This window comes from Procambarus clarkii, chromosome 3, assembly GCF_040958095.1.
Source record: "Procambarus clarkii isolate CNS0578487 chromosome 3, FALCON_Pclarkii_2.0, whole genome shotgun sequence".
Lineage (NCBI taxonomy): Eukaryota > Metazoa > Arthropoda > Malacostraca > Decapoda > Cambaridae > Procambarus > Procambarus clarkii.
Window position 1 is genome coordinate 15,849,358 of NC_091152.1, and position 22,879 is coordinate 15,872,236.

The following is a 22,879-nucleotide window of genomic DNA, read 5'->3' on the forward strand; positions in this document are numbered from 1 at the left end:
TTACAATCAGTTAGTTACTACCTACAGTTAGTAAAATGGGGATATTTGGCTAAAATTTCTGGTAGCAGATCATTTTGAATGAAATATTTACACATCGCTGGAACATTGGTTATAGAATTGTCTCTAAATTCACGTATCTTTTCGCACTCCATCACATAGTGACAGAGTGTGCGAATAATTTTGTTGACACAGTTTACATTTGGTCAGGTCTACATCAGCAGGTAATGACAATTCCCAGAGATACTTGTAACCGAGTCTAAGCTGAGCAGTAGTAACATCTAGAAGTCTGCTGATTTTATTGGATGAACCATAGATGTGTGGCTCCTCTTGCATGATAGTATGATGATAGATGGAATTACTGGTGTCAATTTTACTTTGCCTCAGATCTACAAAATCTTGTTGAAGTTCTCGGTGTACTGCTGCTCTCAGATTGCTCATTGACAATCCAAGGTTACACTCAACGGCTCCTTTAAAGGCAGATTCTTTGGCTAACTTATCAGCTCTATCATGCATTCGGAGGCCAACATGAGATGGAGACCACATGAAATGGACTCTGTTACCATCCTTAATAATTTTGTTGTATTTGTGTCTAGCTTCGGACACGAGCATGTTACAATTATGTCTTAAAGAGTTGAGAGCATTTAAGGATAAGGAGTCACTTAAAATTAATGTATCAAGTTTGGAGACTTGTACACATTTCAGTGCAAGGAGCAAGGCAAATAGTTCAGTCTGAAGGGTAGAGGCCCAGTTGTTTATACGGACTCCCCACTCAAAGTACAAGCCATCGCCCATTGTCAGGACAACTGCACTTCCAGCTGCACCCGTGGTGCGATGTAGGGAACCATCAGTGTATATGATTTGAGAGAGAGAATGCTCTGTGGACAGTGCATCAGTATGGCTTAAGGCGTTGAGCTTTGCCTCAAGACGAAGCTTGGGCTGATCTCTAATTTGCTTCTTGGGTGGAAAGGGAGGGATTAAAACTGGAAAGGGTGTAACCTCCCACGGTGCAGGAAAGTGCCGTTGTTGTTTCTCTTGGTACAAATCATGAACCTGATATATTCTGAGTTGAGTTGTGTAGAGGGTGAGGGTGTGCTACTTGGCCAATCTTATCGCCTTTAATTCTTTTAATAAATTAATATCCTTCCATGCCTGGCTGAGGGGGTTGTGAGAGTTGAGACTGTTAACAAAAGTTTCCCAGTTATCTTGCCTGAGCTCTGTCATGCGCTCCCTCGCCTTGGCTAGGGCTTTCTGAAAGAGCTTGAGCATTGCTGGCGTACGTGTTTCCCTATATGCAAGCCCAACTCGTCTGGCAGTGCGTTTCAAAGTACGCAGTTTGGGGTCATTGTAATAGGCATGGTGTTTATTACCTTTCATATCGTCCCGACTATTGGATGGTGCAGGGGGCCGACCTAAAGGGTCAGCAAACATCTGAATGCTCTGTACTAGACCGTCGTTAAATGTCTGGACTGTGGAGGGATCATAAGTGCTGTACCACTCTGACACATGAGCAACAAAGTCTTCACGTCGAGCAGGAGGAACACTGAGCCGTTTGCGTTTGAAAGTTCCACCGGGCAGGATGGTATTTCCTATACATAGAGTAGTCAATCTAGGGTGATGATCTGACAACAAATCTGTTACAGTAGATGATGTGCACCAGACGTGAGAGACGTTGAAACCAACACAGAGGTCTAGAATGCCTCCACAAATAGGCGTGGGTTCAAGGTCACCCACAATCTGCACATCTTGGTGACTATTTAGTAGCGACAGCAGTTGATTCCCGTTACCGTTACTGAAGCGAGAGCCACCAATGTCCTTGTGTCTAGCATTGTAGTCACCAAGAATGATGGTTGGCTCTGCTTCAGCGCAGACCGGAAGATCAGTATAATTTAACTTTCCTGCTGGAGCATATAGATTAAATACATTGAGAACAGAGTTACCCACATAGATCCTCACTCCATGATACTGTTGACCGGCAGTTTGTTTTTCTGGCAGAAGTTGATGGGGTAGGGATTGTTTGATGTATAGAATGCAAGAGTTACTGGATCTGAGGTTGTAAGGAACAAATGAGGACAATTTCGGGGGTGAGGATCTTGCGGGAACTCTGCACTCCTGGAGACATACAATATCGATGTGTTCAGTTGTTACTTTGTGATGTAAATCTGAGAACCTTTTTTTGAGGGATGCAATGTTCCAGCTAAGGACGGATAACTTAGTTATTTGTGCATTTAAAGTCAGCATTATATATTGATATTATTAGTTCACTTAATATATATTATCTATATTTCTATATTATCTATTGCACTACGATATAAGTCTAGGAACATTTCTTAGTTTATTATCAATGTCACACATTTCCCTCCAATGGTCTAGTACAATTTGTCTGTCATTTCCACATATAGAGTCGTTTTGAACATACTTTAGCACGACTTTGGCAGTTAACTTGCGTGAAAGGACTCTACTAATATAATGAGCAAATATGATAATTTGGAAATAAATTCAGTGTGTGGTGCTCTGAATGCGGGCTGATTCGAAGAGCCGAGTACGGGACGAGAGCATCTAGTCCAACTAGATGCGGCTGGAGTCTGGCTGTCTGCTCTGTGTTCAGGCTACATCCAAGTGCCATAAACTCGTAATGGCTTGGCACTTACCGATAATAAAAAAAAATGGGTTTAGGTTGGGAGGTCGGTGGGTTTTTTTTTTGGGGGGGGGGATAGTATTTTCATACACGAAAATGATCTGACGAAGCTCGTTTTCTGTTTGTTAAAACCGTGTCTATTGCTATGCTAGGATGTATTAGCTTAGGTTAGGCGGTATTTCACACGGTTGGGTTAGGTTAGGCAAGGTTGGGTTAGGCTAGGTTAGGTTAGGCAAGGTTAGGTTAGGCAAGGTTAGGTTAGGCTAGGTTAGGTTAGGCAAGGTTGGGTTAGGCAAGGTTGGGTTAGGCTAGGTTAGGTTGGGTTAGGCTAGGTTAAGTTATACTAGGTTAGGTTAGGCTAGGCTAGATCAGGTTAGGTTAGGCTTGGTTAGGTTAGACTAGATCAGGTTAGGTTAGGTTAGATTAGGCTAGATTAGATTAGGCTAGGCTAAGTTTGGTCGGTTTCAAAATCCATCGAGGAATGATCTTGTGTGCGATACGACTTGAATCCGCTTTTCGTTCAAAGAGTGGAGCCACCTGGCGGCGGGTGAGCGTACTACACAAGTAAACAGGTCACACCCGCGCAGCCTTTGAACGCAACGCACAATGTCCCGTCAGTCACCACTCCCAGGCTGTCCTCCTCATAACTACCTCGTGAGTACTTGGGCCTGGCCTTGGTGTTATCTAGTCAAGGGTTAGACGAGGTCAGGGGCAGTTAGTAATGGCTGGGAGGGAGGCGTGTGGCGTGGCGTGGGTCTGTTGGCCTCCTACGGGTGTGGCCTTGTTAATAGTGCAGAAACCTTCATATAATCAATCATAATCAAATTTTTTAAGGACAAGGGGATTTTATTTTATTTTGAAAAAACCATGATTTTTTTTGGTAGATGTATGTTTTAGAAAGATGTCTTGGAAGAGATGCAGGTAGTGGAAGCAGTGTTATGTTGCTATGTTGTTGGTGTATGTTGTTATGGTGGTATGGTATGTGGGGAATCTCAAAAGATTTCCCCCATTTTGCACCCGCAAGATAATGTAAGTTATTAAGGGTTGACAAATGTTAATCTTCTTGTTTGATAAGCTGTTGACTTGAGACAGTTAAGCAAGTCCCAGCTGTGTCTGGGTACAAGTGACAGGATGAACAACCCAGCGGGTTTTCTTCCTATTGGGGAGTGTTGTACATGCTGCTATGGCGGTGTGTCCACTCACAGGATGAGTGGCGCTGCCCAATACTGTCATTATGGCGGTGTGTCCACTCACAGGATGAGTGGCGCTGCCCAATACTGTCACTATGGCGGTGTGTCCACTCACAAGATGAGTGGCGTTGCCCAATACTGTCACTATGGCGGTGTGTCCACTCACAGGATGAGTGGCGCTGCCCAATACTGTCACTATGGCGGTGTGTCCACTCACAAGATGAGTGGCGCTGCCCAATACTGTCACTATGGCGGTGTGTCCACTCACAGGATGAGTGGCACTGCCCAATACTGTCACTATGGCGGTGTGCCCACACACAGGATGAGTGGCGCTGCCCAATACTGTCACTATGGTGGTGTGTCCACTCACAAGATGAGTGGCGCTGCCCTATACTGTCACTATGGCGGTGTGTCCACTCACAGGATGAGTGGCGCTGCCCAATACTGTCACTGGCAGTGTGTCCACTCACAGGATGAGTGGCGCTGCCCAATAAACTCGCCCCTCGGGGCAAACTTAAAAATACAGTGTACTGTAAAAGAAACAAGTGTGTGTGTCCTCGGGGAATAGATCATATAGAAAGCATGAACCACTCGGGTATTTCAAGAACAAACTGAATAATGATTACTTACTTAATTTCTGGATAATGGATATGTTGAATACAGCGTTATAGAACAAGTTACTTAACTATAGTATAATGAATACATTGGATAGTCTCATGGATGCTGACCTAACTTGTGGATAATGAATATTTTGGATATGGCCTTATGGATGCTAACTTAAGGATAATGCATATGTTTGATACAACTAAATGGAATACTGCACTACTGGACAGACCTCATCCTACATCTTCCAGCAAAGAGTTAACACAAAGTGTCTTGTGGTTAAACCAACACAACCCAATGCAGCATGAACCGGGAATCTGCCAACACTATCTACTGTTTTTCCTGCCCGAAACGCTTTGCGTAATAGTGGCTTTAGGCATTGTATGTACTAGCTCTTATCTATGAATCCTTCAACTTTTGTATTTCACCTTGTATGTATGTACTTTACCTGAATAAATATTTGTATTTTGTATTTGTATGGGATGTATGCACATATGGAATATCAGGAAGAGCTAATGGAATGTGCAAATATAGACACCTGAGAAACTGCAGAAATATCCTGAACAGAGGTCTCGACATGCACATAGGCCATGCGACAGTCTCCGTGGTGTAGTGGTAACACTCGCCTGGTGTTCCGCGAGCGCTTTGTCATGGGTTCGTATCCTGGCCGGGGAGGATTTACTGGGCGCAAATCCTTAACTGTAGCCTCTGTTTAACGCAACAGTAAAATGTGTACTTGGATGAAAAAAAAGATTCTTCGCGGCGGGGATCGTATTCCAGGGACCTGCCCGAAATGCTACGCATACTAGTGGCTGTACAAGAATGTAACAACTCTTGTATATATCTCAAAAAAAAAAAAGAGGGAATGTGTCGCTTTAAAAACTGCTAATTTTACCACCCAAAACTATGTAAAAATTCACTAAACAAGAAGGTATGTTATAACAGTAAATGCCCAGCATTTCATATCAAAGGAACCAAATGAATAAAATCAAAAGAATGCAATTATGAATACAGTAACTCTCGATATATACCAGGGAGATTTTTATTAAGAGAAAGAGGAAAAGAATAGCAAGAAATGCCCAGACTCTACCATCAACTCGATCAAATGTTAGAGAGGAGGCAGGGAATGTGGCACTCCTAGAACCACAGACACCCCTGACTGGGCTTTCGGTTGGGAGCCCAATCAGGGCTTTCAAACACCCCCTGAATGCACATAAATGCATCATTTCTATTTATCGTTGAGAGACTGTTATACAGTCTGACTGTAGACTGTATTTAACAGACAAGTTATACCTCAGTTAGAAGTAAAGTTATGAATTCTGATGAGCTTGTAAGCAAAAAGTTTTATTTTTGTTTATCTCATTTACAACCCTGCTGTATGAATATTATGAATTGTTTGGGGGCTAAAATTTTGTATATGTATGTATGCTACTTCATGTATTCTAACATCCTACCAAATTTCTTGCAAGTCTGAGATGGTCAAGTTCGGTACTGTAATAATTTGACATGGAAATGACCTATGTGCATTCTACCCTTTATATATATATACAATATATTTTTATGGTGGTGCTAGGTTGATGACTGGCTATTTTATGAAGTCGTAGTGTTTCATGATCACTCTTCTAGGTATCACATTCATTTGTGTCCCTGTCTGTTAGGTACAACACTTGGACTCCCGGGGCTCTGGTGTACCAGCATCCTCTTCTCCCTCTTCAGACAAAACTTTGCGACTCGGGTAATTATTACTGTTCTCCTTTCCATGTTGCGCTTTTGAGACATGTTTAGCCTTAAGAATTCTTGCTCATGGAAGCAACTAACCTTGGAATTAAGTCTTTGAATGTATAGTAGATGATTTTTTTTTTTGTTAGTAAACCACTAGATTGTTCCTATTCCCATTCTTTTTTCTCTTGATTTACCCTTTGCCTTTACTGATGCCCCTGGGTATTTTGATGACCCTATTGACAGTGTATGTACTGTAGTAACATCTAAAAAGTAGGTTAGGGCATCAGTCGTGTAACCAACAGCAGCAGCAGTACATGTATTAGCAAAAACAAATATTGCTTGAATGCGGTATTTTGAGTTTAACCTAGATAAGGTGGCCACCTGGTCTCATGAGGAGCTATTTCCATATGCATATTTGTAACCAGTCCCTCTAATATATCCCAGGTGTAAATAATTATGTACCTCGCCAACAGATTTCATAGCGGTAACAAAAGCTGATTGACCATGGGAGACCGAAGTCTGCCTCCTCAAGTGGACGGGCATCCACAGGTTAGTATCATTTTTCTGGTGGGAGACACCTTGGTGGCTCTCCAAAACTATGTTGTTCAATACTAAATGATCATATCAAGTCACGGAGGTTCTGTTTGGCTTATAGAACTTATCTTCCAGAGCCAGAACCTGGCCATTTGACTGCCGTTTATCTGTGATCCAGATAGCCATTCCAAAATTTAATTAATACCTTGCCTTAGAAGGTAAATAATGTTTTCATACTTTATTCGTGATCACTTTACATGATTTTCTGCATTGCATTACCACAAAAAACATATTGGATTGTTAGAATTACTTTGGTTGAGTTGTGCATTATGTTAAATTTGGATGCTGGTAAACTAGGGTACATTTGACAAGCCTCCGGCTTCCTGCCATTGTCGAGGTGACTAGAGAGATAGTGGCCTACAGTCAAATTCAGGTAAATCTACTCTTCCCTTCTTGGAGCACTGCCTTTACATGGGGAAGACTTTATGCTCTGATGGCCAGACGGGCAGTCAAGTTGTTTGTCAAGTCTATTTTCCAGCCGAAGAATAGGAGACCAAATAAAATATTACATGCACTAGGGATAAACCTGTTAATCCTGTTGAGCCACATGCCTTTGTTCTTCTCTAGTTTGATCCTGGTGGGAAGTTGAGCCAAGATTTACATATCTTGCTCAGAGGTTAGGCAAATTGTATTTTTTACAATGCCAGTTTAAAATCTGGAATTGCTAGGTCCCTACTGTTCTAGTTTTGAAAATGAATATGTAAGTTTTATGTGGTTATTCACATTTTATAATGCTTCTGTTACAGGGTCGCCTTGATCTCATTTTTGGGCGTCCTGCAATATTCCCACCTGCAAAACCTACACAGTCATATATCTTCACATTCCGGTGGTGGGGTGATACAAGACCCTGTATTTTACGGTAATGTACATACAGTGCTGTACGGCATTTTCATTTGTATTGTATATTATAATTTTGACTTTTGAAATATTTAAAGGTTCAGAGAGTACACAAAAATCACATAAGCTTTCACAGGCCTCCCTTAAACAGATGCCATTTTGGAAAAACAAAAAAGTCATGGGCACCATTGCTAGGTGTGAAAGCCTCAGTATTGAGTGACCAACCAAGGCTGGTGCATGCAGCTTGTGACCACAGCACCGCTGTTCAGCTTGTGACCACAGCACCGCTGTTCAGCTTGTGACCACAGCACCGCTGTTCAGCTTGTGACCACAGCACCGCTGTTCAGCTTGTGACCACAGCACCGCTGTTCAGCTTGTGACCACAGCACCGCTGTTCAGCTTGTGACCACAGCATCGTTTAAAAGTGACGAAATATATATGTAACTGTTATTATTTTATGATAGTATCAAAGCAGAGCCTGACTGTGATAAAGACTATGTACACTATTCAGATATCAGTGAACACAATGTTGTTTTTGATGATCACAGCACGAGGCAGGCATTCATGGCACTCTGCCATTGTTTGGTCCTTCTACGCATCTTGAAGTGACAGCTCGTGTTCCTATGCAAAGTAAACGTGTGGAAAATTATTAATTTTCTGGATTTTGTGCCTAGAATTATTGATGTGTGGTATGTTGGGAGGAGAAATTTTGCAGAGTTTGGTAGCGTCATCGGCTGATTAGCGTGTGGTGTCGCAATGCTGTTTGGACTCACAAGACCAGCCAAGTGGTTTGTTATGGTGTGCAAAAATATAGATAGTTATATATATAGCATTTGTATATAGTGTAAAAGCAGCAAAAACAGTATATTTTATTGTTCAAAGAATATAATATTTAAATAATATTAGTGATACGAATACTGTATATCTATGTGTACCAATATACTATACTTTCTATGATACAAATAATATTATTGACAGCCCAATAAAACATTGCACTTGAAAAATCCATGGTAAATCATTCAAAATACTATACAAAGAAAATATAAATTCAATGCATGCTAATATAATTTAGTGCAAAATATGCGTGACTAGGCTGAACCCTGATAACCAGTTGTAAGGTCATTACATTTGCCAGAAACATAATGGTGCATGAAAGTGTAGATAATTATATAAATAGTGTATATGCTATGTTATAACAGCAAAAACACTTGATTTATTGTTCTAAGAATATAACAATTGTATCACTAATATGAAATGTTAGATTCAAACAAAAACAAAGTTTGAATATTTTCTTGTGCATTGAGAGGTTGTCAGGTATTAACAGGTGCAGAGCCCCAGGGGTTAATAATGCCCTAGAAGGTAATGAAGGCTTTCAGGATTTTTCCCCAATATGACAAAAGATTATCAGAGGTCTCTAGTGTAGTCAGGCCTGGCCTCAGGCCGGGGTTGGGGAGTAGAACAACTCCCAGAACCCCATGAAGTAGGTATCAAGCATGTAGAATGACGTCCACATGGCATCTTTAGGAATTTTGAACAATACGGCACATTAAATCATTCACAAATGATAGAAGTATTGTTGGTCTATCGTTAGAGAATGATGGGAGCAGTTTAGGAATTAATATGTAAGAAGTAATAACAAATGAAAGGATGATTGTTAATGTGATAAGCTGATAAAAATGCATAATCATTATTTAATCATTTTATTTAACATCACAAAGTTTTGATAATTAAATAGACCCATGTTTTATAATAAGGTATTGCAGCGGTCATCTTATTTCAAAAGACATTACAATTTTGAAGGGATTCTTGATACCTTTATTTTACTTTGTCATTATGTATGTTAAATTGCTAATGCTATTTTTTTTGTTTCCACAGACTTCCTCCAGAGAAAAGTGAAGCAAGAATCACATACTATGTCACATGCGGTCCTCAGTCATTTCGTCAGTATCTCTGTGACAGCAAAAGCTTACATGTGAATCTCAAGATAGGTGGAGGAGACAATACGGAAGCAGTGGAAGATGGCAGAATATCTTCTGGGAAGCAAATGCAAAGCCCAAGAAAAGCTGAATGCGACACACCAAGACAAAAGTTACTCAGGCGTCAGCTAAGACTTAAAAAAGGATGGCAGGATGGTGATGTTATAGGGATCTTTATACTTCCAGATTTAAAGTTGAATTCACGAGGGGACTATGTCTATGAAGGTCGAATTATAGATTCTTGTGCTGACATAATTGGTACAGTTGTTGTCACCATGGTCTTTATGGAAGGTACTCTTGAAGATTTCCAACAAATAAAGATCCAGAATGAAGAACAATCTTATCTCCATGAAAACAATACGCAAGGAAAGACGGATGATGCCAAGTCTAAACCGCGTGCATCGGGAATTCCAATTTTGGGGTCACATGGTAGCAAGTCTTTGAAAACGCGAACAGAAGGTTACAGACCAAGAAGTCGAAGTGGCAGCTTCAGAGATTCACTCAGACAAAAGTGTGATAAATTAAGATCTCCTAAGAAACATGAAGAAAATGCTCTTGATTTAGGAACTCAGGAGAAAGAAAACCAGGCACCACATAGAACAAAAGCTGGCAGTTTCACAAAAGTGGGAAGAGAAGATACTTTACAGCAAGATAAACTTCAAGTTTGGAAACATAGTAATTTACAAGCTGAAAATCAAGTTAATCCACATGTTAAAGAGACAGATAATTCACCTTTAGGGCAACAAGCGTGTGTTCCAGGGCTCCCACTAGTGGGATGGGAAGAAACTTCACAAGTAATGAAACAAGTTGGACGTGAAGGAAATGCACACGGGATGTCACATGGAAGCCCTCACGGGGTACGTCACGTGATACCTCAGGTAACACCGAGGAAGAATTCACAGGTGACACAACAGGACAGCCCACAAGTTGTGCGCAGAGAGAGAAAATCTCAAGATGGTATTTTTGCCAGGGAACGGCCAGCAAGTTGGGGTCTGTATCCTCTGTTAGATGGAGCTGATCCACATTCTTTAGTTGGTATGTTCTTAATTGCAATTGCTTAGTTCTTTTAGTTTAGTAACTTTCCCTTTAAATTAATTATGTATTTAGTTCTTAAAATGAGAACTAAAGCAATCTATTTCATAATCTGTCTTTTTATTTATATCTGTAAGAGATACTGTCTTTCTTTATATTAATTATGTATTACAGTCAGCCAAGTGCTTTATGAATGCCTTTTTTCCAAAAATGCCTGTTATCTGATTTGAGTTAGTTTGAATAACTGGTGGAGCAAGCAGGCTGATTAAAAATGTGCAATAAAGATGGAACTAGTTTGCCCAGATACTGTACACAGCGCTACTTAAGCGGTGTTCATACACTAATGGATGGATCAAAAGCTTTAAACTCTGTCATGGCCTTAGAGTACATGATAAAAGGCAGTTCTTGGTGATCTATAGCTTTCAGTTTTGTTGTATATAGTATTAGAAAAACCTTCAGAATGAGAACGTAATGAACATTAACTTCAAAACAACTGATATTACATTCAAAACAACTGAGACTAATGAGTTTCTTTCTTATTCTTTCATTAGATTCAGGTGCAGTCAAGGCTGAGGACCTTCCTATCCTTTTGCAAGTTTTAAGAGGCCGGTCACCCAACCTTGAAATTTCCAATCTGGATCCTGAGACCCAAAAGCTCCTTGATGGCCTTGATCTCTCCACTAGCTCTATTAGTGCTGATTCTTCTGGGAGAAAAACATCTCACATTCAGGAATCTGGAACAGAAAACCATACAGGAAAGGCCAGGAGCCCAATGTACAGTGTATTTAAGAGTGCTCAAAATGATAATGTTAATTTCTCAGGGGTATCCATGACCTCTGGAATATGGCCATTGGAAGAAGGCAAAAATGCTTCAGAAAAAAGTAAAATTTTGGCTCCCAAATCAGCGATGGACAAGATCATTTCACGCGATAACTCAAAATTTGGATCACCGCGAAGAGTTCAGCAAGGCATGAATGCACGAACAAAAATTCCTACGTCACAGGTTAACAGAACTCCTGTAAAAGCTTGTCGAACACTCATATCACATACAGTGACAGACGAGAAACCACCTTTCCCAGTCAAGGACTTAATTATGGATTCAAAGGACATTAAAGAAAGCGTTAATTGTGAAAAGATAGCTCCAAGTAAATATGGATCAGAAGGTTTGTTTATCTTACTTTCATTTTTACAAATGCTAACACATGTTTCTTGGAGCATGAAATTGCCAGATACCCTACTCGACAAAGGTATGGGCAACCCTGTTCAGGGCGGAGCGTACTTATGGCATAAATAGGAATGATAGTTGTATGTGTATATTGTATGTGAAATATGAGACAGAAGTTAGTGCCGAGTACATAACATCAGGGGAGATGTCACATACCCGACTTCCCGGAAGCACACAGCTGGTAGGCTCATTTAGCCCTGGGCATTCATAGTGAGTGATTGCGTTGTGCGTCTTGCTCTGGCACCTTGTGTTCTGTTATCGCAGTTAACGGTGGTGTTGGTGTTATGGCCTCCAGGGAGCCGGAGAACCCCCGTGACATCATGTACCCAGTGCTAACTTCTGTCTCGCATAGTGTGTCACCAACACAACTGTCATTCTTTTTATACCATAAGTTTGCACCGCCTACTTATGGCAGGATGCTCGAGTCGAACATACTGTTCCATATAATTTTGTTGAGTACTGTATAGTATATATTTAGGATTTTGTTTTGAGTGTACAGTACTGTACAGTCCTTTTAACTGCATAGCTACATAATAACTAATTCGGTTATTTCTAAGACATTAACAAAGCCAAAAGACTTCATATTTCAAAAAAAAATTCTGGATAGTCTTTTTGAAGTACAAAACTTGAAGAGTCACACTGAAAGGGTAAACAAGTTCATTTTATTGTATAATCAACACATATTTTAGTGTTTGATAAGTACTAGTATTTAAACATTGTCACCTGCTAGGTTGTGCAAAATTAAAAAGTTTATTTAGTGTGGCTTCTTGAGCTTTGTGCTTCAGGAAGGTTGTTTTTGAAGGGCTCTTGGCGGCTCTCTGAAGCTATCCCACTTGGATGGTTCTGCCCTACTGAGGTACATCAGCCATAGGAGTCAAGTATGGCCGACTGCAGACCATTGCCAGAACCTGGCCCCCTCAGAGACACTGGAAGCAGGGATCATTATAATCACCCTCGCCAAGAAAATATCCAGAAAGTATATGAAGCAATACAGTTAACTGTAAGATTCATAGAAAATGAAGCACTGAAACAGCTAAATAATTTCACAAAAAATATACAGTTCTCTGGAACAAGCCCGAATTCCCCTAGTTACGACTAGCCAGTAACAGGTGGCTGCACCCTGGAAGCTTCTGGATTCTGTACCATCTTGCCTCAATCCTGTCACTAATGTTGATGAATACAAACCACCTCTGATAACTAATTATAAGTAAAAAGAATGTAGCGACTCTGGCTTTTCTAGATACAGTAAGTATGAGCCATCCTTTGGATGCTGTTGCTTCAGGCATCAGTATTTGCTTCACGAGCATGTGTGTTTCAAGCCTTACTTGTTGTGTGGACTTTGTCTATTCTTTGCTTGTTGCTACATGTGTTTAGGACTACTCTTTACTAATGGCTTGTTTAGCATTGGACCTTCTCTGACAAAGTGATTTCTCTGGTGAGTTCAGGAGTTCCTCCCTGAGGGGCCAGGCTACTGTGTAGAGTGCCTCACCCTTAGTTCTGTAAATAGGGTCTTGGCTGCCTGGTATCTTGTCAACATAGCTGGCCCTCTGCAGCCTTGTGTTGCCTTGGGGTGTCTGTCGCAGCTGTCTGTTTCTCGTTTGTGTTGATGCCTGCAGTGCTTCTGCCTCCCTGGTAAGTCCCCTGTTTTTTACTTTCTCTGTGGGTAGTTAGCTTCATGGAGCAGACAGGTTCTCCACATAAAACCAGCTTTGAATGTAATGAAACACCAGTTTCTGGGCGAGCCCCGGAGGCTCCCTGACACACTCCTTCCCTCCAGTCGGCCACTCTTTATCATTCAAGAACTGGCTGGTGGTGGCCTAGCTCACCCAGGCCAGCTTCCCCTATTCCCCAACGAGTGGGAAGTGGAGCTAACTAGCAGGGGGTTGGTTAGAAGTCGTCTTTGTTTTCTTATAGGGGGAGTTCTCCTGATATTGTGAGGGGGGCTGGTCTCATTTTTCGACCATGCAGTAGTCTGTTTTGATTCGCCTATCTTTCTGGGTGCTTCCCTGTTAAATGGCAAGATCAAATTTAAATATAAAGTGAACAAATCCACAAGGGCCATGATGAGGATTCGAACCTGCGTCTGGGAGCATCCCAGACACTGCCTTAATCGACTGAGCTACGATTTGCCCTTGTGGATTTGTTCATTTGATGCATCACGTTAGTGTGATCTCTGTGTGTGTTAAATATAAAGTGTTCATGAGCCATTGTTCTCTGTGCCTGTTTGAGGGTGCCATGATCTGGCTTGTGGTCCCTGGTAGGCAACAAGAACTCTGTGACTGATGACTCTAAATATTATGGCACTTAAGCAGTAAGCTAGCTTCAGGGAGCCTCTGGGGCTCACCCAAAACCTGGCATTTCATTACACTGAATGCTGGTTTTATTGTGGAGCAGAAATGTAACCTTATTAATAGCTTGCAGCCTAATGGAAATCTGGCTCTGAATTATGAGCGGAAGACCTAAATGCCTGTTCAGAACACATCATTTTCATTAGTTGGGTACTGCCTTTTCTGTTAAATAATATTTGGTCAGTTCACCTAATAGATTGAGATTTTTTAATGTATACATTACTAATAAATATCTGACATGTATATCTTGGCAGAAGTTTAGCATCTGTATCCCAGCACTAATCATGTATTTTGCAACTAAATATGTCCCATTTAATTCTTTATTTGTATTATTTCATCTTGTATAATATCTTTTGTCTGGCTTTGTTTGTTATTAGTAAATATACATTTCCCAATACAGACGAGGGATCGGTGCTGATAGTCGACATAGGAACACTAATTCTGGCACCGCCATTGTTGCCTCCAAAGCCCTTGAATAACGCAGAAAAGGTTTCTGGTAAGTATTTTTAATTAAATAGTTTGTCACATGTGACAACATTAATACTTTATTACACTTCATTCATTGAATTTTTTGAGCTTCGGCTCATTCATCCCGCCACTCAACTGTCAATCTACTTGTGTGCAGGTTCCTGAGCTTATTGAGCTCTATCATATCTACATTTGAAACTGTGTATGGAGTCTGCCTTGAGATGATTACCTAAGTAGTAATTGCACGAGAAGAAAAGGCGAGAAAATGGGCTCAATATAGGAAGAGGCTTAACCTTCAAACACTCCAACACTACATGCAAGCAAGAAACAAATACTCAACAGTGAGGAGAGAAACTGCTGTGAAAGTTTGAGGTGGAAACCAAGTACCCAAATGAGCTACAAAGACATTAGAAAAGAACTTTTTTAATTTTAAGAATGTGTGCATGTGTGTGTGTGTGTATGCCAGTGCTTACCTATCATTGATTAAAGTAGCATATTTTCTTCAAGTTATACAGTGAAATGACTGACAAATTCTTCTTTTAATACATTCAACTTGCAGAGCTCCCATACAGGGTACCTACCCCCACCTTGTGGCTATCTTGTAGAGGTTCTGGGGATCAATGGTTTCATGGCCCGGTCTCCGACCAGGTCTCTCGGTTGGTTGTCTGGTCAACCAAGCTATTGGATGCAGCTGCTCGCATCCTGATGGATGAATCACAGTCTGGTTGATCAGGTATTCTTTGGGGGTGTTTGTTGAGTTGTCTCTTGAACACAGTGAGGCCAGCCAGTTATACCCATTATGTGTAGCGGAAGTGTGTGTTGAAAAGTCATGAGCCCTTGATGTTGATATAGTTCTCCCTCAGCATACCGTATCAGCAAAATTACTGTATCTAGCGGTACTTGGAAAAACTATAGTAAAAACATTTGCAATATGAAGAAAATAAGATATATTCAATCTGTGCTGTTATAATTTCATGTAAACAATACAGGAAGAGGTTGAACTCTGGTTACTAGTAATAAGGTTATTATAATCACCAGAAATGCTTAGTGGTTTGTAATCATGCACAAAAATGTACATAGTTATACTGTATATAACATGTGTGTGTATATAATGTAATAACAGTAAAAACACTATTTTATTGTTTTAAGAATGATTTAGTGGAATACTCAAATGTACTAAAGTTTTACAAATATTTTAATTGTAGATGGCATTAACATCTGCCAAATTACGTGTACTGTATTGATTTAAGAACTGCGATAACGTTATCCCAAAACCAAAGTGTTAAACACCCTCGGGTTCTCCGAGTGGTTGATTGGAAAAAGTTTGTTTAAAATCCCCACTTGCATTACCACACAACAAAAAGAGTCAAGTCTGTTCTTCATTGGCTTGTGTCCTGGCAATGACAATCCTCTTGAGTGATATAGTTCCTCTTCGGCATCATTTTCCTAAACAATCCTCTCTCATCACAGTTGAGCCCTTGTTGGGGGAATAAAACTCTCGGCCTCTACATACTGTAGTCACTAAACTCGATGACAAATTTCTTGGCAGCATCTTTGTTAGAAGCCTCCCCATGCTACACACTCTGAATTCCACCTAAATTTCTCTAACCACCCATGAACACTTCACTATGAGCCCTCAGTTCAGGGATTTAGTTTCCAATTTAGGTCCCAATTAGTTCATTCGAATGAGGTACCACGACATATCAAAACCCAATGGAAACGTTGAACTTCATATGTCAAAGATTGTAGGGAAGACGGGGTACCACGAGCATAGCTCTCATCCTATACAGTGGAACTTCGAGTGACGAGTGCCTCAATCTATGAGCATTTCGAATAACGAGCTCGCCACTTGGTGAAAATTTGTCTCAATTGACGAGCTTTCGTTTGATTAATGAGAAAACAGTCTCTAACAGTCTCCGTGGTGTAGTGGTAAGACACTCGCCTGGCGTTCCGCGAGCGCTATGTCATGGGTTCGTATCCTGGCCGGGGAGGATTGACTGGGCGCAATTCCTTAACTGTAGCCTCTGTTTAACGCAACAGTAAAATGTGTACTTGGATGAAAAAACGATTCTTCGCGGCAGGGGATCGTATTCCAGGGACCTGCCCGAAACGCTACGCGTACTAGTGGCTGTACAAGAATGTAACAACTCTTGTATATATCTCAAAAAAAAAAAAAAAAAGCACAGGGTGCTTCCTAGCGTTCCCCCTGGTTCTCGCAAATTCTCAGACACCTCCGACGATGCAAATAACTGTTTTTTTGTTTTAAAGATGCTAATGATGCTGGGATGTGAAGGGGGTGACTGCTGTAATGTTGCAAAGCATTGATTTTTGTTTTTTAGACAAAATTAGAAGAAAAAAAATCGAAAAAATTTGAAAAAAGAACAAATGTCAAAAAGAATCGTTGAATGTATGTCAGGTAGGCTGCCCCATTATTTAAAAAATTGAATATCATATTGATTTTTTCATTGGTGGAACGGATTAATTTTATTTCTATTATTTTAAATGGGGAAATTCGTTTTGAAAGACGAGCTTTTCACATGACGAGCTCGGTGCCGGAACGGATTAAATTCGTTAATCGAGGTTCCACTGTAATTACAATTAGGTAATTATACTCTAAAACACAAACAACCAATCCTATTAACACCATATAATTGTTGTATTATAATAGGTCTCCACAAGGTGGCCTATTTCTTGATTGACCTTATGTAATCAAACCATTTATACAGTGCCACTAGATTTATCAGTGTATTAGATTTATTAATATAATAGTGGTATTTATTATTATTATTTGTTAAGTTTTATATATAAATTTAAATTTGTGTTACTTTATCAGAATGTTTTATCTTTACCACAATTTTTTTTGTTTAGGTGTTCGAGTGATGCACCGTAGCCGTGTGTGTTATTTAACAACTTTAGACGTAAATCTACCTGGATTAGACATCCCTCCTGAATGGGAAATGGCTCAGACGTGTGCTTCAAGGCAGCTTGTTGATCACGGTAAGGTATTTACCTGAAAATTTTGTGTTAAAAATCATATTTACAGGTACTGTACTCAAAGATGTATTCCTTAGTTGCTCCGCCGGGCTTATGTACTGGCTGTTACTAGTCGGGTTAGGAAATGCCGGGTTAGGGAAATGCCGGGTACCGTTAGACGTCAGGCTGCGAGCAGCCGCGTCTAACAGCCTGGTTGATCAGTCCAGCAACCAGGAGGCCTGGTCGACGACCGGGCCGCGGGGACACTAAGCCCCGGAAGCACCTCAAGGTAGCCTCAAGGTAGGTAGGTACCCGTGAGACTCAATGTCTACCGGGGACAGAGGCTTTCACATTTTTCATATTGTGAGCACTATAAAGTGCCAGGAACATTGGGATCAAAGATTAACTCTGTACTGTGTCAGTCCACTCATAATGCAATGAGTGAGCAACACAAGACACCCAAACTCTTCAGGAATTTGTTTTGGAAATTACCAAAATACCAAATTAAATTTGTAATAACTACTAAACTTGCCCCGGACTGCCACTTGTGGCAGTCCGGGAATGAGCTCACTCATACTCTCCAGCCCCAGTGTAACACCCTAGCATTAACCCCCCCTGGGCTGTGCTACTGTTTATACAAGGCAATGCCCTGTTGTGTGGAAACAAATGAAATAAAATTTTCCTATTAACTTTGTTAACCATTAGACAGCAGTTATTGTCGTTTGTCGATTCACGGAGTAATACGGTTATCGTCATATGACGATTTAAACAATTACTGTCTGGGTTTTACATGTATGATGCAAATATGGATATAATAGCTCTCTGTGGATGTAATGAACTTTAAAAAAATCCTGCTACCATTTCATGGTCCTTGTATTAGGAGGAGCCAGCCATTATACAGTATGACCATTTCTCCATGGCCACTGTCTAAGGGTTTAAAATTGTTCCCTCATCACAGAAAAGTAAAAAAAATTGTGACTTACTTTAGCCATGGGAAGGTGAGGAAATCTCATAATAATGTCAGGGGCCTGACAGCTGAGTGGACAGCGCTTCGGATTCATAGTCCTGAGGTTCCAGGTTTGATCCCCGGTGGAGGCAGAGACAAATGGGCAAAAAGTTTTTCACCCTGATGCCCCTGTTACCTAGCAGTAAATAGGTACCTGGGCGTTAGACTGCTGCTACGGGCTGCTTCCTGGGGATGTGTAACAAAAAGGAGGCCTGGTCGAGGACCGGGCCGCAGTCCTGATCTGCGGGGACGCTAAGCCCCGAAATCACCTCCAAGATAACCTCAAGATGTCACAATTCTCGCCCGTTCATGGAGGAATCACCCTGTGGAGGTCGTCATGGGCCAGGCGTGGGGGCAGCAGTTGCCACGCAGATATTTGTATATATTTAGTTCAACATCACTGATTAGTTTTCACATTTTATTTTTGCATTAATATTATTCAATACTGTGTCATTTGAGAAATTTATGTAATAAAATGTGTAGAACATTGTATGCTCAAATATATTTGTGCACTAATGTGTTTGCATCATATTATATTCTTAGAAGAATAAAAGTTGCCAGACTACAAAATATTTATGAAGCATTTTATTTTTCAGAAATTAATTACAATGTACGAGAAGTGTTAAGATTACCACCGGCAACGGCACTGGAAGTTTTGAGAGGTCATCTAATAGTGAGGTGAGTATTTTATGTTATCTTGCAAATACAATAGGGGTTATCTTGAGATGATTTCAGGGCTTTTAGTGTCCCCGCGGCCCGGTCCTCGACCAGGCCTCCACCCCCAGGAAGCAGCCCACAGCTGCTGTCAGCTGTCACAGCTGACTAACACCCAGGTACCTATTTTACTGCTAGGTAATAGGGGCATAGGGTGAAAGAAACTCTGCCATTGTTTCTCGCTGGCGCCTGGTATCGAACCCAGGACCACAGGAACACAAGTCCCACGTGCTGTCCGCTCGGCCGACCGACTCCCATGGGAGCCGGTCATACTGAGTGTGCCAGTATGTTTCAGATAACTTTCATTAAAATATTTGTGTAAAAGCAGGTATTGTTGGCAAGCCTGTTTGTGTTGTGCAGTTGTAGAGATATATTTCTTGCCTCATTTATCTGTGAATTTTAACGTTTTAAAGGGTATTTTAGTTAGCTTTAAAAATGTAAATGATGTAAATTTACAGGCAGAATTGGGACAAGTGAGTGGGATGTCCCAGACAAAGGAGGAACTATTCTGTGTAGATATAAGTGAGCAAGTTTAAGTAAACAGTATTTTACTAATATGTTTACTATATAAACAAATATTGTAAATCTAGTAAATATTTAGACTACATTTCTATCACATTTTGTAGGTCTAACGAGAAATCTGAAAGAAAAGCCGTTTATTTTGTATTTCTGGGGTGGCTGGTTAAACTTCTTTAACTATAATGCTTGTCCCATCCTTTCCTATCAGGTAGGTTTGTCAGCCACTTGGGCTGGACGGTAGAGCGACGATTTCGCTTCATGCAGGTCGGCGTTCAATCCCCGACCGTCCAAGTGGTTAGGCTCCATTCCTTCCTCCCCGTCCCATCCCAAATCCTTATCCTGACCCTTTCCCAGTGCTATATAGTCATAATGGCTTGGTGCTTTACCCTTGATAATTCCCTGCACTCCCTCCCTCCTATCAGGTGGGTTCTCACTTCAAGGTGGTGGTAAATTGGAGATTGTTGCCATAAAATGTGTGTTTGCTTGTAATTGCAATTGACTTTTTTGAAGCTAAATGTATGCAATGATTTTATCTCAGGTGTGTTTGTCGTCGGTTGGGGGAGCGAGACAGTGAGGAAGTTGGCAGTGCCAGTATCAGCCTTATGGATTTATGGCAGCTTAATGGATCACAGGTTAATGTGCCACTTTTTAGGACACAAGTCCATAGTGGTCAAGATTCTCTTACTAGAAGGCAAGGAAAAAAGGGAAAGAAAAGAGAAGAATGTATAGAAGAGTCTTTTGCACAGTTGACCTTTACTGCCCGATTAGGATTGGCTCTTGGTCGCACAGCAGGTCAAAACGATGGGAAATTAGAGAATTTGGATATACCTTCAAAAGCTTTTGAAAAGTTTGAAAATTCGAGTGAAGCCTCTCCTGATTGTCTAACAAGACGTGTGCATTTGGCTTCTAAATCATCAGAAGATATCTATAATTCAGAAAAATTATCTGAAAGAGATGTTGCACACAGATTTCTTGATTCACCAACTTACTTAAACTTGGGTAATGACAGACACCCAATTACAGATAAAAGACAATCAAATCATCATCTGAAACCAAGACTAACCATCCCTGATGACTCGGTACAAGGGTCAGCTTTTAACTCCATATATGCCCCAACACACATTAACTCAAATGAGAAAGTTTCTAGGGGTATTTGGCAATATCCTGCAAGCCAAAGTAAGGTTGAAATTGTTAATAGTATTCTAGGGCACTCCTTCGAGTCCAAAACTCTCGGCTCTAATGATACAGCATTTCAAGGTTACCATGGTTCATTTCTTACTGGCATAAATGGATATGAAAATCCCAATAACAAACCCATAGAGAGTGGTGGCGAGTCACCATGTATAAGAACGGCCTCTGAATTCACTGCTGATTTTATAAATTATGACTCCTTGAGCCAGAAACCTGCCATTGAGCTCAAACGAGAGGAACGAGGAGGAACCTGTAGAATACACTTGGAGATTCTTAAAGGAAGAAATCTGCCATTACTAGAAGGGCCAGATGGCACCCCAAGACCACCAAACTCCTACGTAAGAACAACCATAGGATCTCATAACATCCTCACCAATGTTTATCAGGAATCTGATAATCCAGTATGGAGTTTTGCTACTGACGTACTTCTCCCATATTCGCAGCTCACTCAGGTAAGTCTAAATATAATTACTGTACTCTAATGTATTCTTACTATTTGAAAGCCTCATATTTTTTGTGTCCATTAACATTTGCATATATAGTACAGTAGGATCAAATTTTACACAGGAATGCATTCCTAGAGAATATACTTGAATTGAACCACATTTAGTTCTATTAACCCTTAAAGTATAATTATCATCATACGTTGATCCTTGGGGTAATGCAGTTATCATCACTCGTTAATTTTAGTTATCACATGGATTTTTTACAGATAAATCTGTCTGGATGACATTACCAGACATATTATCAGCATTAGAATGAGTTGTAAAATAGTTCCGTTGAGCTGTACCAGGAACAGAGTTACATGCAATATAGGTGTACATATTATGTTGTAGGCTTATATACATTACAGTACCTGTACTCTCAATTCTTTAATTATGTGAAAATCAAATTATTCCACACATTATGTAAACTAAAGTGAAACAACAAATATATATGCCCTCTAATGGTCAGTGATCATCAAGATGCCTCCCTTTACTTTAATTTTTATACAATAACTTCATCCAATCATATACCCTTCTCTAAAGATCTCAAAACTACTCTATGCCTGGGTAATCCTTGGATAGATGTTAAATAAACCACAAGTCGAGTTGGTACACTGTTTAATCACATAAGAGCTAATCCAGGGTGAGGCCACACCCTGCTCCAGTCAGATCAAAATTCACTCCCACTCCAAAACTGGCCCTCGCACGCGTATCCAACAATTTAACAAAGCCCAGCTTTTTAATACAAGATATTACATCATTCCTATGTAACTAATTGTTTCACTGCAGACTACCTGGGAAATGCGAGCCTCAGAACAGGTGGAAATAGGACCAACTATCAAGGTGTCCATCAAGGCAAAGCTGGTCACTAGCAGCCAACAGCAAAGAACCACCAATGGACACAACAAATGATACATCCCTGGCCTAGCCAACCAAGCATCAGTCACTTATATATTTTTTCTTACTTGGCAGACTGATGGAAGTCTTATCCTGAAAGTACATCACACACAAGTGTGTCATAGAACGTCAGTTGAAGATCTCCTCCTGGGCTTTGTTTGTGTGGATGCCACCTCCATATGGAGTGGCCATGTGTCTCTATGTGGCTGGTATCCTTTGCTGGATCTCCGTGGTGCTGTTAGGGGGCACGTGAAGGTTGGTACATTACAGTATAAGCACACTAATTCACATCATATGGAGATGAACCTGATCCAAGTCACTTGGAGATTTGAGTTTACAGAATTTCATATTATGCATGTATCATGGCCTTTACCCTTAATACTCTGTCATGTGCTTGGCCATTTCACTGAAGTTAGGACTTCACTCCTGCTGTTGGTTTCACTTTGTCTTCCTAGGGATTTATA

General features: G+C 40.7%; 1 protein-coding gene across 3 annotated transcripts in view; it reads left to right on the top strand.

The window, feature by feature from the left end:
- The window catches only part of LOC123760900 (uncharacterized), a 143,554-nt gene that overhangs the window by 112,868 nt on the left and 7,807 nt on the right, over positions 1 to 22,879 (top strand). For 2 of the 3 annotated variants that reach the window (XM_045746719.2, XM_045746720.2), the window contains 10 exons: positions 6,087 to 6,163; positions 6,624 to 6,699; positions 7,491 to 7,603; positions 9,457 to 10,592; positions 11,141 to 11,752; positions 14,563 to 14,658; positions 17,499 to 17,627; positions 19,206 to 19,287; positions 20,381 to 21,485; positions 22,491 to 22,670. In XM_045746719.2, the coding sequence (XP_045602675.1) occupies positions 6,655 to 6,699; positions 7,491 to 7,603; positions 9,457 to 10,592; positions 11,141 to 11,752; positions 14,563 to 14,658; positions 17,499 to 17,627; positions 19,206 to 19,287; positions 20,381 to 21,485; positions 22,491 to 22,670 (3,498 nt within the window). In that variant the 5' untranslated portion in view covers positions 6,087 to 6,163; positions 6,624 to 6,654. Of the gene's footprint in view, positions 1 to 3,157; positions 3,290 to 6,086; positions 6,164 to 6,623; positions 6,700 to 7,490; positions 7,604 to 9,456; positions 10,593 to 11,140; positions 11,753 to 14,562; positions 14,659 to 17,498; positions 17,628 to 19,205; positions 19,288 to 20,380; positions 21,486 to 22,490; positions 22,671 to 22,879 lie in introns of those variants that run through there. The other variant, XM_045746718.2, reaches the window with a different exon arrangement.